General features: G+C 48.0%; 1 protein-coding gene across 18 annotated transcripts in view; it reads left to right on the top strand.

The window, feature by feature from the left end:
• METTL27 (methyltransferase like 27) overlaps window positions 1-27,336 on the top strand; it is a 597,353-nt gene that overhangs the window by 508,898 nt on the left and 61,119 nt on the right. For all 18 annotated transcript variants that reach the window (XR_013608592.1, XM_078679520.1, XM_078679530.1 and 15 more), the window contains 2 exons: window positions 5,839-5,974; window positions 6,537-6,629. Coding sequence is in view for 17 of the 18 variants with exons in the window: in XM_078679520.1 (XP_078535646.1) it covers window positions 5,839-5,974; window positions 6,537-6,629 (229 nt within the window). In the remaining variant the exon portion in view is untranslated. The remainder of the gene's footprint in view (window positions 1-5,838; window positions 5,975-6,536; window positions 6,630-27,336) is intronic.

Here is a 27,336-nt window from a genome sequence, read left to right as displayed (position 1 = left end):
CCTAGTAGCCATATTAATCACTTTTTCTGAGTAACCTCGAGCTTTAAACCTCTTATTCATATCGGTCAAATTGGTTTCAAAGTCTACATCCTCAGAACAATTTCTACGTGCTCTCAACATTTCTCCATATGGGATGGAATTAATTTGACATGAGGGGTGGCAACTGTCCGCTGATAGTATTGAATTACAACTTGTAGTTTTGCGAAACATCCTGCTGCACAACTTATCATCTTTTTTTTTTTTTCAGAACAAATACAACTTATCATCTTTAATGAATAGTTCTACATCAAGAAACGTCAGCCTCTCATAACTGTGTTCTGTTGTGAATTTCATAAATACATGATTATCGTTGAGTTGTTCAAAGAACTCATGTAACTCTTCTATAGTACCTCTCCATATCATCAAGCAGTCATCTATGAACCGACCCCAATAGTACAGGTGATCGATCCATTTGCTGCCCCTCGGGCCCCAGATCCACTCCACCTCAAACCAACCCATAAATAGATTGGCAAAAGACGGAGCGAACCTGGAACCCATTGCCGTACCAAGTCTTCGTTTGTACCATTTGTCTTTAAATAGAAAATAGTTGTTCTCAAGAACTATTCTCGTCATATCTAGTAACATCATGGTGTGATCATATTGTTCAGCTGGACGTTTTCTCAGAAAAGTTTCTATAGCTGCTATCCCCAAATCGTGGTCGATATTGCTATATAAAGAGACCACATCTAGTGTCACTAAAATCATACCACTTTCCCACATAACATCATTCATGAGATTAAGAACATGTCTAGTATCTTCGATGTGTGAAGGTAAATTGTGCACAAAAGGACGTAAGTAAATATCTATGTATTGTGATAATTTTTCAGTTGCTCCATCAATACCTGAGATAATAGGCCTCCCAGGTGGTTTCTCTCTGTTTTTATGAATTTTGGGTAAACAATATAAACAGGGGGAACGTGGTGATGTGATTTTCAAGTACATATATTCATTATGATCCAGCAAAGATCTATCATACCAGAATTTCAGTTTGCCATTAATAAATGGTACTATTGTTTGTAGTGGATTGGAAGCCACCTTCTCATAGTACTGTAAATCATTAAGTTGAGAAAAAACTTCATTTTCATAGTCCACAGTATTCTGAATAACTATATTTCCTCCTTTATCAGCCATTTTTATGACTATATCAGGATTTGAAATTAAAGTTTTCAGCGCTAAGCGTTCTTGGCTAGCCAAGTTGTTAAATTTAGGATATCTCTTATTATGTCTAATGTCTTTATTGATTTGTCTGTCTATATCCAGATTGACTGCTTTAAAGAGAGCATCTATTACATTCCCCGAGTGTAACTGAGGGGTCCAGCGTGACTTGCTCTTCAAACCACTCTCTACAGTGGTTTGATTAATCTCTAAATCCATAAGAAGCTGTGACATGGTGAGTGGATCTTCTTCGCTCTCTGTAAGGGACAAAAGAAGTTTAGTCTCTTGTACCTCTTGAATTGAGAGGTTACTTAGTTCAGGCCTAATCACAGTGCTAGGTAGCTTCGGGTGGTTTGCAAAGTACTTCTTTATTTTCAACATCCTAGTAAATTTATACACATCAATTTTAACTAGATTCCAATCAAGTTTGTTAGATGGACAAAAATGTAGACCTTTTTTGAGCAAAGATACCATGTCATCAGTTAAGTTCACTGAAGAAAGATTAACAATTTCAATTGCATTCATATCATGTACATTTTCTACTGGTTCTTCCAGGACCGAGTCCTCATGCCTTGCCTTATTCTTGTTTCTCCCTTTGCCTCTGGTTCCTCTCCTTGTCTTACGGTTCCTAAGTCTCGTCTGTTTCCAATCCTTATCCGACGTACCTCTTCTAAAAAACTATTACCAACTCTTGTTGCTCCTGAAGTGTCTACAGAGTCTTCGTTCTCACTAGTTGAGATATTGCTAGAAGAGGAATAAGGGTCGCTAGAGCTCGAGGTCTCTCCTTTCTTTTTAGACATTGGTGGTTTATTCATTAAGTAATCAAATCGCCGTGCAAAGGTAAATACACGGCCCATGCGGTAATCGTTCTCATCCCTTTTAAGTTTTTTAGCTTTCCTTCTTTTGATATCAGTTTGCATTTCAATTAGAATTTCATCAAGAATCGCATAATTTTTCATGGTAGCTTCCGGAATATTAGGTACCTTTATCTCATCTTCTAGAGTTTCTATCTCCATCAGCAGTTTCTTAATTTTTCTTTCGGCATTTTCTATTAGGATGTTAATGAGATTCCTCGAGCTACTAGTCAACTCTTTTTCCCAAGTATCAAGTAAATCTGGCTCAAGATCCTCATAGGTAGGCATAATTTGTGACCGTAGTCCCCTGGGGATTCTATTTAATACTAAATACTGTTTCAAGGTGGCAGTGTCCCACCATTTGTTTAGTTCTGCTTTCTTGAGCCGCTCCAATCTAATAAATTTAGCTCTCAAGCCTTCCTGTTTCTGCTCCTTACTGGCACCCACAGCTGTACCTATGGAGGAGCCTGCATTTAAGTTGGAAAAAAGGTCCTGTGCTTCCTTGTCCCTATTCATGGCAGTTCCTGTGGCTGCCCTTAAGCTAGATTAATTGAGAAAAAAAGAACTGGTAACCAAGCGGGTAAGGGCGCTCCATTTATCTTCAGGATATTTCACTATATACATAAGTCAGTGGTGCAGATAGGTGAGAAAAGGGTGGTTACCAGACTACCCTCAAGACCACACATGTGTGTGATAATAAGATTAGAAATGGGGGATCCCACCTGCGCTCCTAAGTATCTGAAAGTCAGATTCACCAAGTATAGGCTAGTCGAAGTAATCATAGGATAGAAGAACAATCATGCTGTACATTACAATTATAATAATAATGTTGTGACCCAACGTCACTGGTCACTTGACACAGTGTTCATTCCTCAAATCCTGGTATAAGAGTTACGGTAACTCAACAGAAGGGTCCAAATAAATGTCCACAAAGTAGTATTAGGTCGTAGAGTGCTTCTTTTATTCTTGAGAATATTTCCAATCGATGTCAGTACATTCATTTCACAGCCAACACGTGTTTCGTCTGGCTTATCAAATCAGCCAATGACTTCATCAGGGCCGTGTTAAAACATCAAATAGGTATATATCAGTAATTAATTATTATTACAGGGACTTCTTCAACAACTGGAATAAATAAAGTAAAGAGAGTAGACTCCAGTGATAATGAGGAATGGAAAAGAAAGTCTACTACGCCACCAGGGTCATAGAGTCACCATTGTGCATACCAAATTATCCAAAATACAATTTCAATATGGCCAAAATCACCTTTAATGTAAACTGAATCCTGTCATAGAAGATTCATCTCATCCACTTGACTTCTAACGGTTTTTCTGTCTTCTAAATAACACAAGTTAACATGGGCAATTAGTAATTTATTGTATAGTCACAATGCCCAATCCTAATTTCTTCACCACATTATGTCTAAACCTAAAACCACGCTATCATAAAATTAGGTCATAAAATTAGGATGTAACGCAAAAATTCATATCTCTCTGAACTCACCAATTATAAATATCACCATCAACTCCCATAAGTCATCAGGAGTTTAAGCATATGAAAAGTTCCCAACTGTATGTGGAGAGGTACGAATCTATGATAAGAAATTAAAATAATTGATCATGAGGTTCAGTATTGATTCATCGGGTATCGCAATTAATGTACCCTCTATTGTACAATCTTACCTATTTATTATCCTAAAGAGTGTAGGGCATCACGTAACACAGTATTTGGAATCCATAAGATATCTGTGGTCAATAATATGCATAAAAGGAGGAGCAAGTAATATTACGTAAATAATTTTCCAAATATTTCTCACCACAAAGTCAATTGATTGTAAATAATGATCCTACCTCAGGCTCCCAGATTAGTCATAGGTGCCCTGTGGATTGATAAAGAATGCCGGGTGATAAAGATTTTACCCTCAAGAAATTTCCGAATACATTGTTATCTAAGCAAATAATGTCTTAAATACTCAACTCACCCACTATTCGCGTGTAAGTTGTCTCTCCGTCTATTAATCGTCAAGTGGACAAAATAAGGAGTGGGGAAGAAGAAAGTACAATGTACATTAGTACGTGTGTAAATTTTTGACAAAATCGCTAGGGTAGTCATATTAAAAGATCCTCACTCACCAGTTTCACGTGTAGTCTTTTCTATATCGAATTCCGGCGTACTGCGCCGTCGCCATATTGAAATGGCTTTTTATACCGCGAAATATGTGGGCGCCATATTGTAGTGTGCAAAAGTTCCATGAAAAATAAAATAAAATACTTCCCACAACTAATTATTTGTTTAAATAAAATAGCAACGGTCTGTTGCCCTAGCAAACCTGTACAAAAGAGAAAATGAACAGAAACCTCCCTCTATTCTGCTCGTAAACTCACTAATCTCTACTACTCAACCTCTAAGTAATAACTTGAATAGGGGAACTAAACAAATGTTAATGTAATCGAATATTCTTAAACGAACAGTATTATAGTTTATATTAAAGAACTATTCATTAAAGATGATAAGTTGTATTTGTTCTGAGTTGTGCAGCAGGATGTTTCGCAAAACTACAAGTTGTAATTCAATACTATCAGCGGACAGTTGCCACCCCTCATGTCAAATTAATTCCATCCCATATGTAGAAATGTTGAGAGCACGTAGAAATTGCTCTGAGGATGTAGACTTTGAAACCAATTTGACCGATATGAATAAGAGGCCCATTATGTAAGTAATCTGTGGTCTAGTTGATTTTGGTAACTGTGGAAATTCATACAGTTATTGTTGTGTAATTTGAACAGTATCGCATTGACGAATAATTGTAACAGTTTAATATAGATAATATACGTATCATGTATAATTGGGGACAATTTATGTCTATCTAGAAACATTCTCCCTTTCCCTTTGGCTATACTCTCCTTTCTGTTTGGACCTGAGGGTTAACATAGTATATTATTACTCTTAGGAATATTTACATGACTTGTATTTTCTTGATTCTTATTCACATTGTCTGAACCCATTCTACATCACATTATGGCACTAATAATACTAACTCGATAGGACTAAAGAATATGGCCTATATTCTGTGCTATCTGAAGCAACTAATGATAGCACACGGTATAAGAGCTTGTTGGACCAATGTTTTAAAACATGGTTCGAGACTTGGTTTATTCGTTATATAAAAAACGTTTTATTTGTACAACTACAATATTCTTTAATATAAACTATAATACTGTTCGTTTAAGAATATTCGATTACATTAACATTTGTTTAGTTCCCCTATTCAAGTTCAGATACTTAGGAGCGCAGGTGGGGTCCCCCATTTCTAAACTGCTTTCCAGGACTCTGTTGAGCCTGCACCATCTCCCACCCGCCCACTGTGATAGGAGAGCACGTTTTCAGGCATGACCCAGCCTCAGAGAGGGAATTTGAGGTGTGCCCTCTTCCCCCTCTTTATCTAAGGTCTTGGCGTACTGTCCCCTTCGCTGCAACTGCGTGTCCAGGTTCGGGAAGCACTTGAATGGTCTCTCCAGCCCAACCCATTCAGTTGTTGTGCATGTTTGAGTTGGCTGCTGACACTAAATTCCAGTTCTCAGTTCCCACAGTGACTATTCCCAGCCCTGTATCTGGCGCCACCAACCAAAAATATTGACAGAGAGGGGCACATTTCTTCATAAGGGCTCCTGAGTTTGTTACTCCCCCCTGTGTTGCCTCGCACGCCCCGTGACTTCATTGTGTGTCTCCAGTACTAGGCTATGTCTTCATTATGATCATGAAATTGTCTTGTTCTACTCTTACCCACCAGTTATCGAAGCATGGATTCCAGCTCTTCCATGGCGTGGACGGTAGCGAGCAGATGCTGGAGGTCGCGCGCCAGAAGAAGCTTTACCTGGAGCTGAAGCAATGCATGTTGGGACAAGACCCACTGCTGGCACCTGCAGGTAACATGCCAGGGAAGTGGCAAGAGAGGGTGGGAAGGGAGAGAGGAAGTAAGAGAACGAGAGGCACTGGTCAGGAGTATCTGCGGGAGGATTGCGTTGTCGAGCCAAAGAGAACCTTGAACGGAGAGGTGAGGACGCACAGAGAAAACGAGGACAATACTATGGAGGAAGTGATGTTCAGCAGTCGGATGTTGGGGGTTAGGGATCCTTTTAAACCCCACTGCGGTGGCCACCACAGCTATTGTGATACTTTTACCTGCCGTGTTCACCCCCAAATTATTGTTCAACAGGTAGAGTTGTGGCTGACCATGTCCTTTGCGTCTAGATCTTTCTGGAGAGTATAACATTAATGTCTGTCCAGTCCTCCAATTTATAGAGGTAACATGTAGATGACAGATAAGAAATCAGTAGGATGGTCATATTGAATAGGAAGACATATTGAGCAGGGAATGTATGCTGTCTCTGGTGTGTATCTTCTTAGGTGACAGTATTGCTGCCTGAGGGGAGATATTTCCTATGAGAAATAAGGTGGTGCTGAGGTCTGTGTTTTCTGCCCCTACAGAGCAGTATGATGCTGTCGTCATAGTAGGAGCCCTGAGTGAGGGGCAGGTTCCCTGTAGTGTGGTACCAGAGTTGCTCCATGTGACAAAGCCTGGTAAGAGACTCATCCACCGTGTCTGTTTCTGTTTGCAGGACTGTATGCTGGGTTGGAGCAGTTTACATTATAAGTGGCTGTTGGAAGATTATCTAGGCTATTGTACTGTGGATATATTAACACGAGTAAATTGCAGAATCACATTACATTTCACACATATTAACAATTCTACGCATAGGAAAATGCATTTGCATGTAATCACATGGCTTTCAGTAAACTGTTGGGATTAGAACATTGGTCCTTGGACTTTCTCTGAATGTAAATTTTTTTGTGTGGGTTACATCTAATTGATCATGGGCCTAAAGCCTCCTTATTGGTGGTTTATGTCCCTCTTCCCCGATGTCCTTTTATGGCATCCACAAAACTGCTAAATAGTTTGGCCGTGATGAGGAAGTCAACCCGATTTAAAAACCTTAGCTAGATGTATGGTCTGGGCTGTGCTCTTAAACTTTGGCCAATGTGTCACTCTTCCGGAAACATGAATGTTCCAATAGATGATATGAAATAATTGTAGTTTCAACAAACAAATGTTTAAACAGGCCCAACAAACACCTTGACTTTGTGGGGTAGAACCCTCTGTCCGAGAAAGAGCTGGGTTGTACAGGCAGGGATTTTAACTTGGAAAGAGCCACGGATTATTATACTAAATTTTAATTATGAATTCTAATCTGGGAGCATCCAGTCAATGCTGAGGTGTACATGAGTATTCCCTATTACTTAGTGCAATGAAGAAACCTAGAAGCGCGTCAATCGTAGCACTGTTTTTCCTGGGAAGATGCATTATTGGTTAGGAATGTTCTTTGTTACTTGTAGATGAGCTGTTGATGCAAATGTGCAGCATCTTGATTCTGCAACCTGCATCAAAAGACTGATTCCTGGTCGATCTGCTGTCAGGACAGAGCACATGTTGCTTGCTGGAGCACAAATGGAGTTAAACCTCAATACCTGCACTATGGTCTTCTTAAACATTCAGTCAATGAAACTGAAATGAAAATGGCATCACCTGCAGGGATCTTTTAGTATTAAATCTGTTTATTGGCAGAAAAAGACAGACACAAGCAATAATTCGTACAGTACAGGACCACAACAGTAAAATAGCATTAAGAAGCATAGGTAAACGGCCGACAGTAGTGCGGAAAAAACAATATCAATGCGAGCCAACTGTCGCGCTTGCAAGGTTCATTTGGAGCATCATAGCGGTGTCTAAAAATGAAAACAACAACCAAACCCCATATTCTGAGCCCCGCCACCCCCAAACTGCCTACCCACCCCCCTTGTTCCAGGTCGAAATTCCATCCACTCGATCCCTATCTTCTAACTGGATGTCTCCGAGTCTGCTCCTTGCGATAGTCTCAGAAGGCGTAGGTATCTGGGACAGGTCACTTCCCTAAATTCCGTAGCTAAAAGAGTCAAGAAGGGTCGCCACAAATCTGGGTACTTGTCCCCCTCCCACTTTGCAATCAAGGACAGCTTCTCCATTCCCAGGACGTTCCAAAGACGGTGCAACCAGCCCTGAAAGGTGGGAATGTGTGTGGTGCGCCAGTAAGCTAGAACATTCTGCAGCGCTGAGCCCAGAGCTATGGCCATCAGTCGACCCCGACGGGCGCGCAGCGGATAGGTAATGGGATTAGGTAAGCCCAGCAACACATAAGCAGGGAATCTCGGAAGTGTCGTGTCAAATTGTGGGTCCACCTCGTCCAATACTTGTTTCCAATATCCCTGTAGGTGAGTACAGCCCCACAATAGGTGCACCAGCGTACCCCTCGCACCACAACCACGCCAGCAGGACACATCACGCGTACGATTCATCTCATGGAGCTTCTCTGGGGTATAATACCAATATTTAGTGACTTTAGTGAGGGTGTCAGTCAAGCCCATGTGATAGGCGGAGTGTCGAGCCCGGTAACAGATGCCTCCCCATTCTTTATTGCTGAGTGTGCGTCCCAGGTCCTTCTCCCACCTCGCCCTCCCTGAGTTATGGACGTGTGTGTATCTGCCTAACAACATGCGGTAGAGGTCTGATATGAGCTTTCGATCAGACTTCCTCGTGATCAGCCAATATTCGTACTCACTGAGTCTGCGGTCCGCCCCACCCCGGATCTGCGTATGGAGTGCCCAGTGTCGCACCTGGAGATAGCGGAGGCGCTCTTCCTCGGCCATATCATATTTTCGCCGGAAGGCATCAAAGGGGATGACTCCCTCCGCCGCGTACATGTGTGAGAGCACCCTGCATCCCGCCGGGCCCCATCGGGTGAAGGCCGTGGTATCCTGACCAGGACCGAAGTCTGGATTGTTCAGTAAGGGCGTCAGCGGAGATGGGAAGAATGTCAGCTCATGTGTAACATTCACAAGATCCCACACCTCTAGTGGTGTCCTCGTGATATACGAGGCGTAGAGATTAGGGGGCTGATGCCGCCGACGCAGGAAAGGAACCTCTTGGAGTGTGCGGCCCGCCACTGCCTGGTCCTGAAAGAGCCAGTGCTTCTCAGACTCCCACTTGCTCCATTCCCCCAGTGTTCGCAGTTGCGCCGCTTGATAGTATAACAACAAATCCGGCAGACCCAGTCCCCCACTCTCAGGAGGCAGCATCGCCAAACGAAGCTTCATCCGTGGCCGGCGTCCGTTCCAGATGAATTGTGCCAATTGGGATTGAGTCTGGCGGATCCAGCCTTCCGGGGGCCTCATAGGGATGGCGCGGAACATGTAGAGGACTTGCGGCAGGAACGTCATTTTAATAGCCGCGACCCTGCCCAGCCAGGATAGCGGAAGTTGTCTCCATCTACCCAATTCGGACCGGATCGTCTGCCGGAGCCGGGTATAGTTGAGGTGAACCGTGCCTTGCAAGGTGCCCACCAGCTGAATGCCCAAATAAGGGCCAGCCTCCGAGGCCCACGGAAAGGGAAAGAGCCCCTGCAAGTAATCACGCGTAGGCGCCTCTAGGGAGAGGTCAAGCGCCACTGATTTGCTCAGATTGACCTTAAGGCCTGCCACCCCAGCGAAAGCGTCGAGAATGTCCACACAAGCCGGCAGCGACTCTCTGGGTGAAGATAGCGACAGTAGAACATCGTCAGCATACAAACTTATGGTATGCTCGAAAGCTCCCATTGTAATCCCATGGACCGCGGGGGCAAGTCTCATGGCCTGCGCCAGCGGCTTCATATAGAGGGCATAGAGTAGAGGCGACAGTGGGCATCCCTGTCTCGTGCCCCGCTCAATGGGAAAGCGGGGAGAGGAGCAGCCGTTTACACGGACTGTCGCCGAGGGCCTCGAGTGGCAATTCAGGATCCAGGTGCGGAATCTGTCTCCCAATCCGGCCCTGACCAGGACTTGCTCCAGATACGGCCAGTGGACTCGATCGAACGCCTTCTCCGCGTCAATCGCGAGCATCATATATTCCCCTTTTGTACGTGTGGCCTTCTCAATTAAGTGTAGTGCCCTCTTGGTGTTGTCTACGGTTTGCCGCTCCGAGATGAATCCGGCTTGGTCCGGAACAATCAGTCTCGGCATAAGCGGGGCAAGTCTCGCCGCAAGTATGCTCGTATACAATTTCAAATCAATGTTAAGTAGCGAAATGGGTCGATACGCTGCGCATGTTGAGTGGTCCTTCCCAGGTTTGGGGATAACTGAAATGGTGGCATCCAGGAGGTCCCCTGGGATTGCGTCCGCCTCCGAAAGGGAGTTAAACAGAGTAGTAAGCAAAGGCGCTACCTGTACGCAAAATGTGGCTGTGAAGCCGTCAGGCCCCGGAGCCTTCCCAAGTTTGAGCTTGTAGATGGCTGAGATGACCTCCTCGTGTCTGATGTTGCGGTCCAGGGCCTCCGCTTGATCCCGTGTAAGCACCAGGAGCTGGGCAGAGTCCAGGAAAGCCTCGCCCGTCGCCAGGTCCAGTGCGGATCCCACGTACAGGGAAGTATAGAAGTCCCTGAATGCGGCTGCAATCTCCACATCCTCTGTTGCCAAACTTCCTTCCGGTTTCCTGATTTCCTTCACTGAGTGACGCTGCCGCGTTTCCCTAAGTGCCCGGCCCAGTAAGCGTCCGCATCTATCCCCCCCGGTGTAGTACATATGACGCACCCTCAGAGCTGCGAATTCTGCCCTATGCTGATCCAACGCACTCAGCTGCTTCCTGACCACTGTCAGTTGCCTCCAGATCCTGGGGGCACATGTCCTTTGGTGCATGCGTTCTAGCTCCTGAACGTTTTGTGTGAGCTCGTCCCTTTTCTCTGCCCTCGCTCTGTTCTCCGCCGCCGATATGGCTTTTAACTCTCCTCTAAGAACTGCCTTCAGAGCCGCCCAATGTGTCACCGGCGAAGTATCGGAGGTGGTATTATGGAGCAAATAGTCTTTTATCGTGCCTACTATTTTCTCAATTATGTCTTTGCGGTGTAGCAGCGTGTCACGGAGTCGCCAGCGGCGTGTGGGTTGTGTCACCGGGGAAAAAAGGAACGCCGCGGAAATTGGGGCATGATCAGAGAGGGACGCAACCCCTATGTCAACCGTAGATGTCAAGGCCTGAAGAGAGGTAGAGGCTAAAAAGTAATCCAGTCTTGCGTATGTGCGATGTGCGCTTGAGAAGTATGAGTATGCTCTAGTACCCGGGTGGAAGCTGCGCCAGAGGTCTACCATACCCAGTTCCCCCAATCTCGTCAGCCCCCCATCGGAGAGGGTCCCCGTCTGTGTGGTGCGCTGCGCTGATCTGTCCAAAGTGTTATCTAGTACCAGGTTGAGGTCCCCGCCAATGAGGATATGCCTGTCCGTGGACGCCGCCACTTCGCTGAGCGCTGCGTGAAAGAACTTTTCCTGACCCTCATTGGGGGCGTACACCGAGCAGATCGTGAATTCGGACCCCCCCAAAGAAAAATGGTAGGATAGCAACCTCCCCTTTATCTCCGCTCCCTTCCGCAGCACCCGCCCTCTAAATCGTTGCGCAACTAAGATCGCAACCCCAGCTGTTTTACTCGAGGTGGATGAGAAAGATTGCTGTGGGAAGCTACGCGCCTTCATCCTAGAGCAGTCCTTATGTAGTAGATGCGTCTCCTGCAGGAGACAGATATCGGCCTTCGCGTGTTCAAGGCACGAGAGGACTGCCTTCCGTTTGATCGGGTTGTTGAGCCCTCTAACATTTAGGGAGAGGACGCGTAGTTCAGTAGGGGGCATGATTCATTCCTACCTTTGACTGCTCCACACCCCCGATACCCACCCCTGAAACGGCACCGCCTCTCATGGATGGCTCACCTACCGGCCCGCGTCGCAGCCTGGTGCGGCCTGCCCCAATACTCTGGAAACTCTTAGTGTCCTTCCTCAGTGGACCCCAAAGGACCTGGAACCCCTCCCATCCCCCCCTACAAAGTCGTGCAAACCTGTCTCCTCCCCCCCTTTTCCCCAACACTCTTCCCTCCACCCTCCCCCACTCCATCTCCTTTCCCACTGAACACAACCGTGAAAATGAAAAAATAGAGAACTAGACAATTGTCCATCATCTCTCACAGATGACTGGCTACAAGGTATTGCGGGGATTATGAAGTCAAATTCTTCTTCTGTCCTCCCCTTCGCCGACCTCCCAAAAAACACAGTAGACCCCAAACGGTGCGAGTCCTAGGCAAAAAATCTTCCTGGCTGCTGCATAGTTAAGTCTGTAGCTACTGCTTCCACTGCTGCCCTCTGGCCATCTTCGATCTCCGTCTTCGGGGGTTTTTTGACTCGGCGCCGACTCCGTTGTTGGCGCCATTGAGACGAGGATTCTCCCGCGCCTCCTTGGCGTGGCGGTTGCTCTTCCTCCTCTTTCGGCGGGTCTATGCCCAGCACCTGACAAGCGTCTTTTAGAGAACGGAGTTGGTAAAATTTGTTGTTTAGTTTGAACATGATCCTGAACGGGTGCCCCCAACTGTAAGGTATGGCTTGCTGCTGGAGATAGCTTGTGACCGGTCTGAAGCAGCGGCGTTTCTGCAAAGTAAGTGCCGATAGGTCCTGGAAGAGAGTCGGGGAATGGCCACGAAAGGAAATGGGGTGCATCTGCCTCGCCTTCTGAAGAATATCTTCCTTAGTGCGGAAGTCCTGTACGCACACCAAAATGTCCACTGGAAAGGTCGACCCGGTTCGCTGGGGCCCAACACTGTGTGCCCTGTCTATCGTGAGTGCCGTCTCTCCCGGCCGGCCCAGGACATGGTTGAAGACCTCCTTGGTAAATTTAAAAAGGTCCTTGTCTTCTCCGAGCGAGCCACTCCCCGAATACGTATGTTGTGTCACCTGGGGCGATTTTCAAGATCTTCTAGGTGTGCCTGGAGGTCCACCTGTTGGTCATGCAGTCGTATAATCTCCTGTTGGGGTGCCTCTGTTTCGACATCGCGATTGTCCTGTTTCGTTTCGAGCTCCGCCACCCATTCACCAACGCCGTCCAAGTCTGACCACACCGCTCGGATCTCGTCGAGAATTCTTTTTTGAGGGTGTGGATGTCTTCCCTTAAAGACGTGAAGAGGGACTCAAGGAAGGCCTTCGTGATGGGTTCCGAGCCCGCCACCTCCGGGTCGCTCCGTCGTGCTCCAGTGCTCGAAACGTCCTTAGCCGTCGAGGGCGACTGAGCCTTGGCGAACATCTCCTTCACCGTCTTGTCTTTACGGGCCCTTGATCCCGTCAACATGGCCGCCACGTGGCAAGGCTCTCCCCCGTGTAGATCACCAGAGCAGTTGTCGAGCGTGTGGACACCCTGACAGTCGTATGGTTAGACTGGGCCAGCTACTAAACTGCACACTGTCGGCCGACACCCGCCGCCTAGGAAAGTCGCGCCAATTGGTCTCCCCCAACTCAAAAACTCTGACCACTCCGGGCGCAGTCCGTGACACCTCCACTTCTCGCCACGGCCCACTCCTCGCACCGCTCCTGGGGTCGCTTCGACCATGTCGTCTGTAGGCCCTGTCACAGCTCGCTGCGCCACGCTACTCCCTCTACCACAGGCCTCCGCTCACTTCAAACACAGCCCAGACCTAGGGCCACAGTTCAAGCTGGCGGTAGATATTTTCGGCGACTACGCGGTCTCCTCTGCGCCACTGGGGCCCGGGGCCAATGTCCGCAATTGTCTCCAAACAGTCCCCCCGGCAGGCCCGCAGCAGCAACAGACGCGTTCTCTGTCCGTTGCCTCACGCAACACTCGTGCGTGGGCCGGGCCCGCCGTAGCCGCCCTAGACCTCACTGAAATGCGGCAGACCTCGGGCCCCCAGCCTCGGTGCCACTGAATAGTCCCTTAGGATGATGCCTGGTCCCGGACCGCACCCCAAAGTTCTCAGCCGTTAGGTCGGGCCTCCGTGTTCAGCGCGGGTCTCTATACGTGGCCGCCGCCCCCACCTCCTCACCTCTTCGCCCTTGTGGGCCCCGCAACCATCAACCGCTCCTGCGTCTGGGCGGCGGGCCCGCAGTAGCAATCGAGCGGGGGATCCGCCGATGCCTCGCGCCGGGGTATGCGTGGGTCGGACTCGCCGAAGTCGTACCAGACCTCGCGTAGGGTGGGCCCAGATCTCGGGCCTCCGGCTCGGCCGCTGCTTCACTCGTCGTTCGCTCCTCCCCTAGTACCGGACGCGATTTTAGGCTGCACCGCGGGTCGGACGGCGATGTTCGCTGTGAGCGCGCCGCGCACCCAACAAATGCCCCTGCCGATCACCCGTACTACAGGGGATGCCAGGCGAGCTGATGGGGTCGCTGAAGAGGGGCTCCGTGAGGCCGGAGCCGGTGCTGTGAAAAGGCCGACGGCGGGAGCTCAGAAGGATGCGTCCGCTCACGCCGCCATTTTGGCCATGCCCCCTGCAGGGATCTTTTAAGGGGGAACAACCATTACAACGCAGGTTTTACCACGCATTGCTTTTACTTCGCATGCATTACAACGCATGCGATGTTACAACGCGTGGTAAAACCACGCATACAATTACATCACATGTGCTTTTACAACGCATGCGATGTAATGTGTAATGGCGGCGGCGGTCGGGGTGGCTATCCACGTCGTTGTGAGGAAACTTAGGCTGGTTCCTCACAACGACGTGAAGCAAGCAGGAAGGAGGAAGCGGGATCCGACGGCGACGCTGGAGAGGAGAGAGGTAAGGGGGTTTGTGCATGGGGTGGGGGTTACTTTCGTAGGGTTTTAGGGTAGTTTAAATGTAGTGTTTTTTTAACACCTTCGCTGCGGCGGCTATTCCGCCGCAGCGCTAACGGTCGCGGGGGGCGCGCGGCTCACCTGCGCGGGTGACAGAACCGTTCCGTCACAGCTCGCGGGTGAGCTGTGCTTGTGACGGAACAGTTCCGTCACGGCCCCGCCCGCTTAATGAAACGCGCCGCGCAGGCGCGGCAAGCGGGCCGTGACGGAACCGTTCCGTCATGAGCACAGCCCACCCGAGGGGTGTGACGGAACGGTTCCGTCAATAGGGTAGAAAGAGTTAAAAACGTTTTAGTGTGTGTTGTGGTGTTGTCGTGTTTGTTTAGTGTAGTGTATTAGGGAGGGTAGTGTAATGTTTATGTAGTGTAGTGATTTAGGTTTTAGGGTAGTGTAGTGTTGTAGTGTTTATTGTAGTGTATTAGGGTAGTGTAAGGGTGGGAGTAGTGTGAGTAGCGTAGTAGTGTTTTAGGGTTAAGGGTAGTGTAGGGGTGGGAGTAGTGTGGGTAGCGTAGTAGTGTTTTTGGGTTGGGGTAGTGTAGGGGTGGGAGTAGTGTTGGTAGCGTAGTAGTGTTTTTGGGTTGGGGTAGTGTAGGGGTGGAAGTAGTGTGGGTAGTGTAGTAGTGTTTTAGGGTTTAGGGTAGTGTATGGGTGGGAGTAGTGTGGGTAGCGTAGTAGTGTTGTAGGGTTTAGGGTAGTGTAGGGGGGGAGTAGTGTGGGTAGCGTAGTAGTGTTTTAGGGTTAAAAGTATGCGATGTATGCGAAGTATGCGATGTAATGGAATGCGATGTCATTGACATTGCGTAGTAATACCCGCGTTGTAATGGCATGCATGGTATTAGTATGCGATGTAATGACATACATCCTCTTTTAAGAGCTACTAGAACAGGGGTCTCCAACTTTTTCGCTAATGAGAGCTACTTTTATTCAACAAAAATCCTCCCAAAAATCCTCCCAAACTACCAACATTATCAGTACTGTACGCTTCAGAGAAGAGTACATTAGTGGTCACCCTATGCAAGATTACCAGCCGTGATCACCTCAGTGCAGGATTTCCAGCAATATTGTATTGTAAAAAAAGCTTAGTCAGTTTGTCAGGAATACTGCTAAAAAATTAATACATAACAGCTGCACTGCTCCCCAGCACAAAGGGGTAATGTTAGTAATAAGTCTCCCAAGCTGCCTGATTTCTCATTTAATATCCGCTTCAAATAAATTTATTTTTCAAATTATGAGTTTGAAAAATACACCCATTTTCGTCTCAAATACACACTTTTCAATTTTGGTAGAAACATATTAATCCAAACAAGCAAAAGCTTTCATAGTACGCTGGGCTACACACAGGCGAGCTGCTCGCAGGTAGCTGGAGAGCTACAAGTAGCTAATGAGCTACTCGTTGGAGAAGCCGAACTAGAACAATAATTCCGACAAAAGAACATTGGATGTTATAACATTTTCTGTAAAGGGAGTAGAACAAAAAAGCTTTCGGCCAGCCACATTGTACACTAGATCTGAGAAACCAACTAATGGATTCCAAACACATGAAATGCATCACCTACTCATGAGATTTGCACATGATGGACGGTATTAACCGGCAGGATTTAGGTTCAGACACAACCAATGAGATGGTGACATTATTCAGATACATTTAGTTTCTGCTTGAGGTCTCTGGGCAGCCGGAGCACCTGAAAAAGACACCCCAGAAAGAAATGACGGCAAAGTGAAGTCTGCAGCTAGAATATTTGCGAATACGTCTAGCCTCATGGTAGATACGTGTTTTGCTTCAGGATTGCAATCAACCCAGTCACTCTGCCGTTGGCATTTCTTGAGCTTAATCAGTCCTCACTCTTTCATTCACTAATGTATCTGTGATTATTCATCTATTCTTGTTCAAGGAATCTTTATTCGGTGATTAAAAATCATCATAAAAGCACATACATAATTACATGAATAAAAAGTCATTAAACATTTCAAGATCCTGATACAAAAATATTAGTGTTAACATGAAACACAAGCAAATAGAGAATATAACACTTTGGAAACAATAAAATCGGGAACACATCATTCATTACCCCTAGTTAGCCTTAAACGGACCGCTACCTTAATAAAATTCATTATACAACACAGTGTAAACGGGTCCGATGCTTTTTGTAAAAAGACTAATGCCTCCCTGGCATGTTCCAGTTTAGCTTGTTTTAAAACTTTTACAAGAAATCTGCGCCTGGGCATTATAAAAAAAGGGCAGAATAAAATAAAGTGAAGGGAATCCTGCGGAGACCTGTTGTCGCAGCCGCAGGATCCCTTCTGTTCAATTGATGTTGCAAACCCTGCTGGTGATGCCAACATAAATGGGAGTAGGTTCAGTCTAAACCGACACATCAATAATCTATCCTGTGCATTGTGCATAAGGTACAAATATGGCTCCATTCCCTCAACGCTCTTCACCAGGTTGTGAGCCCTCACTGTCTTTTTAAGCCCTTCAGCCTCAGCTCTACATTGACATTTCAGCTCTAGAAAGATTTTCTTTACTTGCATCTTATGCTGGGCTACAATTGTTGCAGGGTTAGTGAAGAGATTCCCAAAGCCTAGTTCCTCTAGGGTGTTCTTTACATAATTGAGCCAGGGAATTCGCATACTTTTGTCCCTCTCTAAACAATCCGATAAAATTTCTCTGCTTAGGGACGCATCAGGATTAACCCAGATTTTTAACCAGGCCACAATTGGCCTGAGTTTTACCAAATCATCTAGGTGTGGCCTCCCTAATTCCCTGTGTGCTATGAAGCCAGCAGTACTTGGGGGCACCCTCAGGATGGATTTTAGGTATTTGTTTTCCTCTCGTTGGATTCTTGTGGTGTTAACAAAGCCCCATACTTCTGCCCCATAAATTACTTTAGAGCATGATACGGAGCTGTACAGGTTCATCACCTGTTCCGGGCTCCATCTACCTAACCTCCTGCCGTAGCTTGCTATTGCCCCATTAGAAGCGATCATTTTGCAGCAACGCTCCTCCACCAGGGAGTTAAACTGTAAGGCGCCATCAAAAGTTACACCTAGGTAAGAAAACGTTTTAACCTCTTCTACTATGTGACTTCCTATTGTGTAAGTGAATTTTGAATGAGTTTTTTTACCAGCCAGGAGCACATAGGATTTACCCAGGTTAACAGAAAGATATAGGGCACCCATGAACTTAACAAATCCGTCAATCAGGATTTGTAAGCTCCTGGGTGTGCGTGCAATCAGGACCGCGTCATCTGCATAAAGCAGAACCGGAATATGACGCGACCCCACCCTTGGGCAATCTGTCTTTAAACCTAACAGATACTGCTCCAGATTATTGATATAAAGGGAGAACAAAAAAGGGGCAAGAATACAGCCTTGCCGGACTCCACTCATACAGGGAAAAGAGTCAGTCAACCCCCCCTCCCTATTAAAACGAACCCTAGCCGTGGTGTCACTATGCAGTTCCCTGAGTATGTTAGTTAAGCCGCTCTCTATCCCCATGTGGGACATCATGTCCCACAATTTCTCCCTGTTGACGTGATCAAATGCCGCAGCCAAATCCATGAATCCCATATAGATCGATTCATCACTAGCCCTGGTGTATTTGGCAGTCAGCATGTAAAGATTCAGGCATTGATCACTGGTGGACCTCCCTGTCCTAAATCCATATTGAGTGTCCGAGAAGATATTATTTTCTTCGGTCCACTCGGACAGTCTATTAAGGATCGCCCTACCCAGGAGTTTAGCCGATACGTCAATCAGGGATATAGGACGATAGCACTTAGGGTCGTCCCTTTTGCCCTTCTTGAAAATCGGCACAATTATAGCATTGGACCAGGACGGTGGCAAACCACAGGTGATAGCAGTGTTTATAACCCTGGTCATTAAAGGGGCCCAAAGTTCTATGCTGCTCAGAAACAGGTCGGGGGGAATACTGTCAGGGCCAGGGGCTTTATTTCTGGTCAGACCCTCTATCCCAGCAGTAATCTCCTTGATAGTGAATACAACCATTGAGGCCTGAGTTGGAATTTCAGGTGGCTTCACGGGGGTACCTGACTCATGATTATACAGACGCCTATAGTGAGTGACCCACTGTTCTGGAAGGATGTTAGACCCTATCTCCGGAGCGTCGTTTTCCTGGAAGGTGGGTTTGTTGATGATTCTCCAAAAACCCGCTAAATCCTTTCTTTCCCCTGCTTCTCTTAAGTCTGCCCACGCTTCTCCCTGCAGAGCGAGTTTCCTCCTCTTGGTCTCTTTCATATATTTCTCCCTGCACGCCTTAATTTTTTGGGGGTCCCTTGGTTTAAATTTAAGGCTGCTTTTAAGCTCCCTCAATGCTTTTGAACAATCTTTATCAAACCATCGAGGGTTGCCATGGTTCCTTGTAGGCGCACTAATTTTTAGTAAGCCATCAACCAGATTAGCAATCTGACCGAATGCTTCCAGTAGCCTTGGTCCGTGGACTTCTGTGTCTAAACAGTCATAACGATTGGATGAACTGCAACCACCTCAAGCTCAACCCAGACAAGACCGAGCTGGTTTTGACTGGATGGTGGTTGCAGTCCATGGTCCCCCTCCTTTTGGCCCCCTTCCCTTGGTGTCCCCCCACTCCCCGTGCCCAAAGTGAAAACCCTGGGGATCTACCTCAACTCTCAACTCACTGTCCATTCACAGGTTAGTTCCGTAGTTTCTTCTTGTTTCTTTTCCCTTAGAATAATTAGGAAAGTCTCCCGTTTCTTTTCCACCCCCGCTTTAAAAATCATCGTGCTGGCCATGGTTTTGTCCCGTATAGACTATGGGAACATAGTCTACAATGGGGCCCCGGCCTACGCAATCCACCGCCTGCAACTGGTGCAGAACCAGGTGGCCCGTCTGATCTATGGCCAGCCCAAATACCATCGGGCTACCCCACTGCTCAAAACCCTGCACTGGCTTCCAATAAATAAGCGCGCCCTCTTCAAGCTCGGCTGCCTCACCTATCAGGCCAGATCAGGCACTGCCCCTGAATTCATTTGTTCGGCCATTAAGCCCTTTCTTCCCGGCAGAGAACTCCGTTCCACCTATTCGGCCCTTCTTACTATTCCCCGCTTTAAAAAACAGAAAGCGGGTGGATCCAGTTTTGCTGTCTTGGCTCCAACCTTTTGGAACTCCCTCCCTGCTGCCTTGCACACTTCTCCTTCCTACCTCCTGTTCCGGAAGAACCTTAAAACCTTCCTCTTCACGCAAGCCTACCTGACATAGACTCTTCTTGTCACCGCCGCCCATCGTCCGCCACTAGCGCCATGAAACCGCCTGGTAAACGAGCGCTGTACAAATGATTTTAAATTCAAAATTAAATTCAAAATTCAAATAAATAGCAGATTTGCCAGCGTCTGCCAGGGCCTTATAGAACTTTTCCCCATCTAAATTGGCCCATTTTAATCTCCTGCCTTGGTCTGTTACCCTCTCCGTGGTTGTGCGGTGGTCTCTACTTTTTGAACCCACCCTATACATCAGCTCCAAAACGAGTGGGTTATGGTCGCTGAAACTACTCCATTCTATCCCTACACTAATTATATTATTTTGCAGGGATCTTGAGACCAGGATGTAGTCTATGACAGATGAGCATCCTCTACCCTTGAATGTGGGTGGGAGTGTACCATCCTTCTGTGTGCCTATCATATTAATAGTGTGCTCAAGATCATACTTGAGCCGGAGCATACTAAAAGCTGACCCTGTCGGCGTATGGGAGAAATGCGGCCCCTTCTCCATAGGGCATTGGGACCAGTCTGTGTTAGTTGGGACCAGTGCCGGACAACGGTGACAGTTAAAATCTCCCATTACCAACAGCGCATTTGACTGCCCCTTTTTCTGGGCTGTTATTTCCTGACCCAGCCTATAATCTAATTCAGCTACAAATGAGGTGTGGTCTCTCGCGATTTCGTTGTTATAGATATTAAAAACAGTGAATCTTAGCCCCTTCCCGGTGAACCGAACTGCTTGTGTCCCTTGGAAATTCCAATCTGGAGAAGACCAACTGCCCGGGATGTCTAAATCTACGTAAATAGATAGTCCTCCCATGGCTCTCCCTGATCGAGATTTTTGCGCGGGTACAAAGAAGCACTTATACCCCTGCAAATGAAAATTATTCTCCAGGGCCCATGTCTCCTGCAGGCTGATTACATGAAATGTTCTAATGTAATCCAGCCACTCTTTGTTGTTAAATTTGGCTGCCAAACCTGCTATATTCCAAGAAATCATTTTCAGTTCCTCACAACTCTGCTCAGTTCCCCCTTGAGGCCCCATTTGTATCTCAATTTCTGACCCTTGTATGTCCAGCCCGTGTCTCCCTCCTATGCTTTCACTATCTATAACCCTGGACCCATCTAACACAGGCTTCCCGACCCAGCTAGGTGAGGTTTGCTGTGCTACGGAACTTTGCAGCTCCAACTCATCTGTTAAGGCCCCTTTTTCCCCAACTCCCAAGGGGACCATCTCCGTTTGTCAATCAACCCCCTCAAGGCCGTCCAAACAGTTGAACCGGTTGAGAGTGTGAAAGGATGGCTCTGGGTGGCTGAATGGTGGCCTGGGGTTAAATTCATGCTGTCTTCCCTTCCGACCAACCCTCGTCCAGTTATCATAGGTATGAGGCGGGTGTACAGGGGCAGGGATAGGGGGAAAGAAGAAAGACACACGAAGGGTTTGAATAGTAGATTCCCGTGATCTGTTCTTTCCTTGACATATGTAAGAGACAGTTCCAGCATCCCTGAAGCTCACCAATATACAATCCCCTATTATGGATTTATGTGTTCTCCCCACCCAGGGCACCCTTCTAACCATTATGATTTCACTATTTAGAAATACCGGGAGGGGTCTATTCACATTTAGCCACTTAATTACCCTGCTTTTTAAGGAACAAAAGTCCTCTGCTTCCCCCACTTCAAGTGAGGGAACGCCCGCCATGACTACCATGTAATCATTTGCCTCTGGGGGTAGATTAGGCCTACGTGACCTGGGGGGAGGCTTCATTAAAGGTGTTGGCGCAACACTATCTACAGATTGTGTTAAAGGGACAGGGTCTACGGGGGGGGCGATCTATTGGAATTAAATGACTTAGTTGGTACAGAGTTAGTCCTTAGGGGTTGTTGAGGGGCCTTGGCATTCACAGCTTGTGGGGGGGCTGAGCTCCCTGCACTAGTAGATGGCTGCTGGGGAACCGTAGGAATGGGGATGGACTCCGAAGATCTTCCCTGGAGGCCAGCCGGGATTTTCATGCTACTTAATGTAGCCTCCACGATAGTAAGTCTAATCTCGACCTTTTTGATGCTCTCGCTGATTGGTAGTAGTAGCGACCTGAGCAGAAATTCCAGGTTACCTAGCGGGACAACAGAAAGGGGGACATTAGCAATATTGTTTCCTATATCTTTTATCAGGGCAGGAGCAATAGCAGCCAGTACAGTGGGTTTAGGGTTTACTTCATCCACTAATCTCTCAGTCGGTGGGGGGAGTTTGGATGTCCTCCCAAACTCAGAGTGAGGGGTTTTTGATTTGTTTTTCCCCTGGGCACCCCACGACTTCCTCCTACGTTTGTTTGGGGGGGCCCATATGCTCCTTGTGCAACAGCTGGCTTGGGTTTGGCTTTCCTAGCTTTCGGGGCTGGGGGGGGTTGAGAAATTAAGTCAATGGTCACCCTGCTTGGGCTTGGGCTGATGGTTGGGGTTAGACTCGTAGATGGGACTGGTGGGGTGTTAGTGCAATCCCTCAGCAGGAGAGGGACATCGTCTGTAGAGGTCGACTCTTCAGTGAGTGAGGTAGAATTTTCACCAATGGACCTATGTTTCAATTTATCTATGGAGCGTCTTCGCTCTGCCCTGAGCCGGCTTAAGGTGCTCTCCTTATCCCCATCACCCGCGGCCCGGGGAAAGTAATTATCTAAGGTCCTGTTTTTAACCCCTCCCTGCTTCATGGGGGTACCCTCCCTTACCGGAGAGGGCATTTCTACTTAGGTGAGATGGTAATATATGGAGAGCAATATCAGATGATGAGACCAGAACTCAGGTATCTAACGCAAGAGGGTGGGCCCAGCCCAGCCAACTCCTGCCTATGACGGCCGCAGACGGTCCCGCCCTTGTCCCGGGCTTCTCCCGGCGCGCTCCCGCTCGCTCCCGCGGAGCGGCAGCACTGGTCACCTATAAGCAGTCTCGTGCGCTGATAGGCGGGGTGCGTGGCCAGCAGGGAGAGAAGCCCAGGTGTGGCTAATTGGGCGCGCAGGGACTCCTGGGCGCTGGAGTCCCTGCCTATGTACTCGCAGCCCCGCCGGCACTCTCACCTGCCCCGCGCTCCTCTCTGTGGTCTCCCAACAGTCAGCAGCTTCCAAAGATGACAGACGCTGCGGGATCCGCGAAGCGGGTCTGGCAAGGCGCTGGCTTTTTCCTCGTTAGGCAGCAACGAAGGGTGGTGTCAGGGAGCCCAATCCAGGTAGGGGCCAAGTCAAAGCACCAAAAGGATCCCAAAAGGCCAGAAGCAAGGTCCGCTTTTCAAACTAATGGTGGGGGGGCGTGGCCAGCGGGGAGAGCAGCCCAGGTGTGGCTAATTGGGCGCGCAGGGACTCCTGGACGCTGGAGTCTCTGCCTGTGTACTCGCAGCCCCGCCGGCACTCTCACCTGCCCCGCGCTCCTCTCTGTGGTCTCCCAACAGTCAGCAGCTTCCAAAGATGATAGACGCTGCGGGACCCGCGAAGCGGGTCCAGCGAGGCGCTGGCTTTTTCCTCGTTAGGCAGCAACGAAGGGTGGTGTCAGGGAGCCCAATCCAGGTAGGGGCCAAGTCAAAGCACCAAAAGGATCCCAAAAGGCCAGAAGCAAGGTCCGCTTTTCAAACTAATGGTGGGGGGGGCGTGGCTAGCGGGGAGGATAGCCCAGGGTTGGCTAATTGGGCGCGCAGGGACTCCTGGACGCTGGTGTCCCTGTCTGTGTACTCGCAGCCCCGCCGGCACTCTCACCTGCCCCGCGCTCCTCTCTGTGGTCTCCCAACAGTCAGCAGCTTCCAAAGATGACAGACGCTGCGGGACCCGCGAAGCGGGTCCGGCGAGGCGCTGGCTTTTTCCTCGTTAGGCAGCAACGAAGGGTGGTGTCAGGGAGCCCAATCCAGGTAGGGGCCAAGTCAAAGCACCAAAAGGATCATCTATTCATTCATCCATGCCCTGCTCCCTCGTTCATGCATTAATTTGCTAATTTATCCATCAGGCCCTGTCACTCATTAATTCATCTGTATATCTCCACTTTGGGCCATTCTTGCAGTCACCTTCCACCCAATTCACACATACAAATAAACTAAGCCTGTTGCCTCTGCCAGTGAGTGGTTGCATTAAGTTAAATGGGTTCCATGATACAAAGGTACAGACTACAGTATAGTATGAACTATACATTCCTCCACAGCACTGTTCCCTTCAGTCTAGAGTCCCTGTCTGGTAGGGTGGTGGCTGGTTTGCAGCACCGTGACTCGGGCAGTGGCAGCACGTGCTACAGCAAAGATCAATGTGTCAGAGCTCTGCAGAAGGAGGTTTTCTGAGCGATGGTTGTAGGAGAGTAGGGTCTGCTTCCTATGGTGACCCCCACTCTTTGCTTTGTTTCACTGGTTTTTCGACTTTAGTCTGGCTGTGGCCCTGCAAGTCAGGACCACAGCCTAGCTGTTCTCTCTCTAAATTGATTGCATGTGCTTTAGGTACATACCAGATTGGTTACTAAGTTACCTTGTGAGCTCCTAGTATATGGGACCTTAGGTACCAAGAGCATAGGCACCCCAGAGGCCTACCAGGGGCTGAAGCAGGTATTATGCCACGCCTGGGAAGCCTTCCAAAATGGCACCAAAGGTCTGCCCTTGCAGCCTGGGTAAGGTGGTGTAATCAATCACCCCTTACTTAGATATAGTATACCTATATCTACCTATATATATATATATATACATATTAACCTAAAAAGTCACTCCTATGGCAGGCCTTAACAATCCTGAAGGCAGAGTGCTTGGTTGTGTGTGAGAGGGTGCCCTAGCATGAGCTGAGCCCCTCTGCATCTTTTGGAATCCCTTCCTTATAGCTGTTCTATGATACAGCCATACCATATACTCTTAAGTGCATTATAACCTCGCAGTAAATGCTAACTTTGGTTTGGCTGCATCAAAACATCTTGTGTTTGGTGACAAACACTTTGGAATCCTACCCCCCTCCCACCCCCCTGCCAATTCTGGCGGCGGTGGTAGTATTCCACCCTTTTAGAGGGAGAAGACATGTACACTCTGGTAAACCCGGTAGAAGTTAAACAGAGCCCCAGCATCACAAAATGGATGCTGCTGCCACAGACACGAGTCTGACCTCCTGCTGCTGGACGAAACTCTGACAGGGGAGGCTTGGACAATAGGTTTCCTGTCCAGGGAGGTGCTATTGTATTGGGGCAGGGTGAGTTTCATTCAGTGAATGCTTTTCAGACACTGCATGGGGCATACAAGGTGCTCCATGCATTTCCCAGTTCAAACCGGTTGCTGGGGCACTCAGCCCCAGCTCTAGGCGCAAAACTGGACAAAGGGGAAGGGGTGTAACCACCCCCTCCCCAGGTCCTCCCATAGGTGGGACCCTAGAGTTAGTCCAACCCCTAAACTTAGTATAAGTATAGGAGCCTAGTCACTAGGACTTTAGATTACCCTGAACGAAACTCTGAAGACAAAATCTTGGACCTTCGACATTCCATATCGACTGGAAGACGGAAGAAATCTCCCTTGGGGTCAAGGATTGGCCTTCCTGTTCAAACAGGCACCAAAGAAGCATCTTGCCGGTCTGCATTTACGAGGCTCCCACCGGATCCAGAAGAATTTGCGACACAGGACACGGACTTCCAGACATCTCCGAGGCTGACACGAGTCCCCAGCAAAGCTGAGACCTGTAGCTATCACGACGTGGGACCGAAACTCCTGGACATCCTGCAAGTTTGCAAGTGCACCTACTTCCCGAAGTTGTTCATTGGGCTATTTGTTGCCCTTGCCCCAAGCACCTTTTGCACCGAAGCTGAGAGGCCACAAGTCTTCCGTGGGCCTGTTTCCTTCACACAGCTCGAGGCTCCTTCGCGATCTCTAGTCTGTTGGCTAGTGGGTCCCCACGAAGGACAATCCTTTGTTTCTTGAGCTTTCCTGGTTGCTCCAGACGTGCTCTGACTCCCCCCCCAAAGGGTGAGTCCCTCAGATCTTGCTGGTCTGCACCGAAGCCAATCTTGTCATCTTGCGTGGGTTGCTGTTGCCAAGGCTTTTTGGGTCCAATCTGGATACCGACGCTGCAGCACTCGACATCCAACGTGGGACAGCTCGAATCGAGCTTCTGGTTGTTGTCGACGCCTCCTGGTCCTCGTGCCTGAAGAGTCAAGCTTCACCTCCTCCACTTGAAAGCACCTGACATCGTCTGGCATCTTCTTGTCGCCACCCTGGTCACTGGCTAGTGACCCAGACTCTGTCCCCTCAGCTTTCAGGTACTTCAGATCTCCGATCCTCCCTTGGATCCATCCGAACACTTTTCTCCTGGTCGCCTGCAGCACTTCTTTACAGCTCTCCATAGGTAACGACGATGAAACCAGACACGAAAAGACACCTATGTACCCAGCTTCCCTGGGTGAGGTAACATGAGTACTTGGGTGCTCCTGTGGGTCTTGACTCTCGAAGTGTCCAGTACTGAAGGGGTTCTCTCGCAGTCGACTCCTAAGTGTCCTAAATTTTTTACTTCGTAACTTAAACTTTCTCCGTAGAAGTTAATGGTGATTCGCGGCTGTGTTTAGACACTGCACGTGTCCCCCGTGGGTCTCCTGCGTCCCTACCTTGGGTGGTTCCTGGTTGCCCCAGGGATTCCACAGGCCCTAGGCCTCACTTCTATCCGGATGTATGACATTACAACGCATGCTTTTACCACGCATGCTTTTACATCGCAGTTTTTACAACGCATACCATTACAACGCATAGCGCTTTGGGGTGCTGGATAGTGAATAGTTTAATTTACTATTCCAACTCCAGTCCCCGTGGACACTAGGGAAGGTGTTGGATAGTAAATTAAACCTATTCCCTATCCTAGAGCGCCCCCAGCGCAATGCGTTGTAATGGTTTGCGTTGTAAAAGTTGCGATGTAAAAGAACTGCGTGGTAAAAGTTGCGTTGTAAAGGATGTTTCCCCTTCTATCCCTCACATGGTTCTTATACCACTTTCTTAGTATATGGTTTGTGAGGTCCCTAGGGCAAAACGTATACTGTGCTAGTTTACTGTGTGCTATTTAAGTTCTTGTATTGTACTTTGGCCTCTAGCCTCATAAACCTACCATCAATAAGGGTCGTTTGGACTGGTGCAAGGTGCCCACTAGAATAGTGGACAGCATATGCTAGGCCAACTTCTCACAATGGTCTCCTTTGAGTGCAGCGCCACATTCAAAGGGAAGGCTGCAGTGGAATTATGGGATGGGAATGGAGGCACGAGGAGCTATTCAATAGCACAAATTGAAGAAATAGGTGCAATCCATGGGACCTGGGGTTGAATCTCCACTTTGGCACTTGGTTGAAAATGGTGAGATTCTGG

Source organism: Lissotriton helveticus, chromosome 3_1 (assembly GCF_964261635.1).
Source record: "Lissotriton helveticus chromosome 3_1, aLisHel1.1, whole genome shotgun sequence".
In the NCBI taxonomy this organism is placed as follows: Eukaryota; Metazoa; Chordata; class Amphibia; order Caudata; family Salamandridae; genus Lissotriton; species Lissotriton helveticus.
Note: the sequence above shows the minus strand (reverse complement) of the source record. Positions and strands in the feature narration are given on the sequence as shown.